We start from the raw sequence: 5,000 nt of genomic DNA, 5'->3' as shown, positions 1-5,000 counted from the left end.
AACAACTGCACAGCCAACAACAACTGCACAGCCAACAACAACTGCACAGCCAACAACAACTGCACAGCCAACAACAACTGCACAGCCAACAACAACTGCACAGCCAACAACAACTGCACAGCCAACAACTGCACAGCCAACAACAACTGCACAGCCAACAACAACTGCACAGCCAACAACAACTGCACAGCCAACTACAACTGCACAGCCAACAACAACTGCACAGCCAACAACAACTGCACAGCCAACAACTACAACTGCACAGCCAACAACAACTGCACAGCCAACAACAACTGCACAGCCAACAACAACAACTGCACAGCCAACAACTACAACTGCACAGCCAACAACTACAACTGCACAGCCAACAACAACTGCACAGCCAACAACAACTGCACAGCCAACAACTACAACTGCACAGCCAACAACTACAACTGCACAGCCAACAACAACTGCACAGCCAACAACAACAACTGCACAGCCAACAACTACAACTGCACAGCCAACAACGACAACTGCACAGCCAACAACTACAACTGCACAGCCAACCACTACAACTGCTCAGCCAACCACTACAACTGCTCAGCCAACCACTACAACTGCACAGCCAACAACTACAACTGCACAGCCAACCACTACAACTGCTCAGCCAACCACTACAACTGTGCAGCTAACAACTACAACTGCACAGCCAACAACCACAACTGCGCAACCAACGACAACTGCTCAGCCAACCACTACAACTGCGCAGCCAACCACTACAACTGCTCAGCCAACCACTACAACTGCACAGCAAACAACTACAACTGCACAGCCAACCACTACAACTGCTCAGCCAACCACTACAACTGTGCAGCTAACAACTACAACTGCACAGCCAACCACTACAACTGCACAGCCAACAACCACAACTGCGCAACCAACGACAACTGCTCAGCCAACCACTACAACTGCGCAGCCAACCACTACAACTGCGCAGCCAACCACTACAACTGCGCAGCCAACCACTGCTCAACAAACCACAACTGCTCCTCCAGTCACCACAACTACCGCTCAACCAGCTGCCACAACTACAGCGCAACCAGCCACTGCAACTGCTGCACCAGTCACCACAACTGCTGCCAGACCAGCCTCCACCATAATCTACACCGATCCACCTCTGCTGGACATCTGTTTGGATCCCACTAATCCAGCAGGTTAGTGACTAATCAATTTCTGTTTATGCTTACCTATCCATCTATCTGTTTATCTATCTGCCTTTATACAGTATATCAGTACTTTATATGGACATAGGGTGATAGTTATCCCCCCCCCCCCCCCCTTCTGCTCAAGTGAATTTTAATTATTGATTTGTTTCCCATTAATTAAGATATATCTGATACATTTATTTATTTATCTATTTTACAGAAAATGAGGTGTGGCTGACTACGGGAAGCACTGACAGTTTCACTTCTCCAAACTATCCTTCGAGTTACGGAAGTGGAGACGATAAGGAATGGGTTTTTTGTGTACGTAATTCTTTTAATTACATTATGATGACTTTTGTAAGAAATAACTTTTATCGTGATCATTACTGTTCTCAACATTTTCTTCAATTGATTATCAGTTTCGTGTTCAATATCCATAGAAAAGTATTTGAGCTGCACAGCCAACAACTGCACAACTGCTCTTTAAATTTTCAAAACAAAGAAGGATTCTTTCTTTTTTTCAGGCCTTAAATTCAGCAGACAGGATAATGATCACCTGCAGCGACTTCCAGGTCGGAGGCTTCTTCTTAGGCTGCACGGATGACACATTGCTCATCACCAACACCGAGGCATCCATCAGGTGATATAAGCTGATTGATATTTTGAGATATCTAATGACTTGTTTCATCTCTTCAACATCCAGGTTTTTAAATGTGTTATCATAAAGTAATATCTATATCTTATAAATATCTTATGTTTTAGTGAATATTGTACGACGGACGGACCACAGCTCGTAAAGACGACTTCACGAGGAACCACAGTTACCTTCACGACCTCGACGTCAAGTCTTTACAAGGGCTTCACCTGCACTGCCCAAGCCGTGAGGGAAACAGACTGCAACAGCGTCACCGACCGTGCAAGTAAGTTCGAAATTTTCTTAGTGCGATTATTTTAACTTACGTCTACATAAAAAAAAAAAAAAAAAAAAAAATGAATGCATATAATCATCTCCCAGGTTACGAGGTGTGGTTAGTAAATGGAATCAGTGAGACCTTCACATCCCCGAACCATCCAGATAATTATGGCAGCGGAGACAGCAAAAGATGGGTTTTCTGTGTGAGTATTTTCATCTTCAACATAATTCTGAAAAATAATGAAAGTAAAAAATAAATATATCTTGACAGGTATATACATATAACCGTTACTACTAATACTGATAAGGTCACAACTTTACATATACGTATATATATGTAACAACATTTTGCATCTGAAGATTTTATTTGTGTTACCTTGCACTCTTCCATACAGGCTGTTGACCCCAACGACCACATCCAGATATCGTGCAGCGACTTTGACGTTGGAGGATTCTTTTTCGAGTGCACAGACGACACCGTCACCATTTCCAATGTTGATTCCAAAATGCAAGTAACTCAGAGTTCATTCTGATTCTATGATGCGGGGTGCGTGATCACATTTCCTTGAATATGTTCACATTTCATGCAGTGTTGTAAACTGTTCCTCCATCATTTGTGTAAGAGTCTTTTTACTTTCCATAGTAGCAACAAATTCTGCTCGACTAACGGACCGAAATTCGTGGACACGATTGAACGCGACACCGTGGTCACTCTGTCCACCGGATCGGCATTTGGCTCTCCGGGTTTCAGCTGCACTGCCACGGCGCGCAGAACTCTGTGTCAAGACCCTATCAACAGAGATCGTGAGTTCAAGCGGAATAGCATTAGTCGTTTAATGATTAATAATATGAAACTGCAATAACGTCTTTCTTTATCATATATAAATATATTTGTACACAGTGTCTGTGTTATGTATGCATATGCATATATATATATATATATATATATATATATATATATGCATATATCAGTCTAGCTATTCATCTATCTATATATATCTATATTTTTCTATCTATCTATCCATATATATATATATATATATATATATATATATATATATACATGTATATATCTTACATTCACGTATTTACATATATATATATATACTTAAATAATTTATATATATAATATATGTATATATATACATTTATACACACACAGACACACACAAACACACATAAATACATACATATATATTTATTTATACATATATATATGTGTGTATATATGTGTGTGTGTGTGTCCGAGTGAATCTATTTGTATGTATATGTATATACAATTATATGTATATGTACATATATATGAATATGAATATATATATATATATATGTATATATATATATATATATATATATATATATATATATATATATATATATATATATATATATATATATAAATGTTTCCTTTATGTGTACAGCAAATGAGATATGGTTGATAAACGGTCAAGAGGAGTCTTTCACTTCCACGGGTTATCCGTCATCTAACTACGGCAGCGGAGACAGCAAGGAATGGAGGTTCTGTGTGAGTATCATTTTATGCATCTGCCTCTTTTTGACAACGGTGGTATAATTACACGAAATGATGAACTGACATATGGAAATATAAATTAGTCTAATCCCGAACCACTCTGTCACAGGCGGTCGACAGCATTGACAGGATAGAGGTGTCCTGTGATTCCTTCCAAGTCGGAGCGTCCTTCTTCGGCTGTCTGGATGACACCCTTACCATCTCCAACGTCGATTCGGAAAACGAGTGAGTTTCCAAGTGCTCAAAGTACTTTTATAACCCATTATTGTTGAGGGAATGTCAAAATTGGCTTCCCTTTTGTTCTCATACAAAAGGGAAATAAGGCTGACCTGATATGTTACATCTAAATTATTATCCCAATGTACTGAATGTATTATTTCGTTCGCATAATTGTGTAATGAATAATACCGTGTAGATACTGCGGGATCGCTGGGCCCCAGGCCGTGAAGACGAATGAGAGAGGAACCAGCGTCAAGTTCGACGTTTCAACTGGAAGTATCTACGATGGATTCAGCTGCACCGCCAAAGCTGTAAGAGCTGAGATATGCATGGACCCTCTCAAACCAGCTGGTAATTTTAAAACGAAAAATTTTGTTTTCTCATTACATCTAGTAAGGTCACTTTATTTCCCATACACACAACTCCCTCATAATACATATATATTTTTTTGTTTTTGCTAATTAGGTAATGCAATTGCGTTTTTACTTTTTTTTGTTCAAATTCCAAGTTGTTGTAAGTGATTAAAAACATAGACTAATACTGTTTACCCTAAATAGCAAACGAGGTGTGGTTACTGACCGGTATTAGCAGCATCTTTACTTCTCCAAACTATCCTGCGAACTACGGGGACGGAGATAGCAAAAACTGGATATTCTGCGTAAGTTCTGCCTACGTTTTGTAAAATGAGACGCTTTTTATGATATGAAATCAGTAATCCATAGTATTTTGCCTTTTATTCACTGCTTTGCCTCTCTATCATCAAACCAACAATGTAGACTATCTATGTATTCAACATTTTTCTCCCTATGATATAATCACATTCAATCCACAGGCCATTCAGGAAACCGATAGGATATCAATAAGTTGCAGCGACTTCACAGTTGGAGGAAAGTTCATTGTTTGTCTTGATGACTCGATGACCATCTCCAACGCCGACTCAGGAGTGGGGTGAGCAGTTCTAGGTTACATTATAGAGTCAGTTTTGTTTTTAGGATTATTCTCTTAAGGACATTTTCATATCCAATGCCGGGTATCATATATTTATTTTCACTAATATCAAATTGGTGTCCCCAAAGTGGAATTGAGTAGTTATAGAAAAAATAAGAGAGAGAGAGAGATAGAGATGAAAATCTTTGTCCTACGATCTTAT

At 39.3% G+C, this 5,000-nt stretch overlaps 1 protein-coding gene across 1 annotated transcript in view; it reads left to right on the top strand.

The window, feature by feature from the left end:
* Positions 1–409: 409 nt before the first annotated feature.
* LOC125045657 (mucin-5AC-like) overlaps positions 410–5,000 on the top strand; it is a gene marked incomplete at its 5' end in the record, with an annotated part of 5,720 nt that continues 1,129 nt past the window's right edge. Inside the window, 12 exons of the mRNA XM_047643069.1 lie at positions 410–1,196; positions 1,408–1,508; positions 1,712–1,827; positions 1,950–2,107; positions 2,203–2,303; positions 2,496–2,608; positions 2,744–2,904; positions 3,522–3,625; positions 3,741–3,856; positions 4,047–4,201; positions 4,408–4,508; positions 4,683–4,798. Coding sequence (XP_047499025.1) covers positions 410–1,196; positions 1,408–1,508; positions 1,712–1,827; positions 1,950–2,107; positions 2,203–2,303; positions 2,496–2,608; positions 2,744–2,904; positions 3,522–3,625; positions 3,741–3,856; positions 4,047–4,201; positions 4,408–4,508; positions 4,683–4,798 — 2,129 coding nt within the window. The remainder of the gene's footprint in view (positions 1,197–1,407; positions 1,509–1,711; positions 1,828–1,949; positions 2,108–2,202; positions 2,304–2,495; positions 2,609–2,743; positions 2,905–3,521; positions 3,626–3,740; positions 3,857–4,046; positions 4,202–4,407; positions 4,509–4,682; positions 4,799–5,000) is intronic.

This window comes from Penaeus chinensis, chromosome 37 (assembly GCF_019202785.1).
Source record: "Penaeus chinensis breed Huanghai No. 1 chromosome 37, ASM1920278v2, whole genome shotgun sequence".
NCBI lineage: Eukaryota > Metazoa > Arthropoda > Malacostraca > Decapoda > Penaeidae > Penaeus > Penaeus chinensis.
The sequence above is the reverse complement of the archived record's forward strand: the minus strand, read 5'-3'. Positions and strand labels throughout refer to the sequence as shown.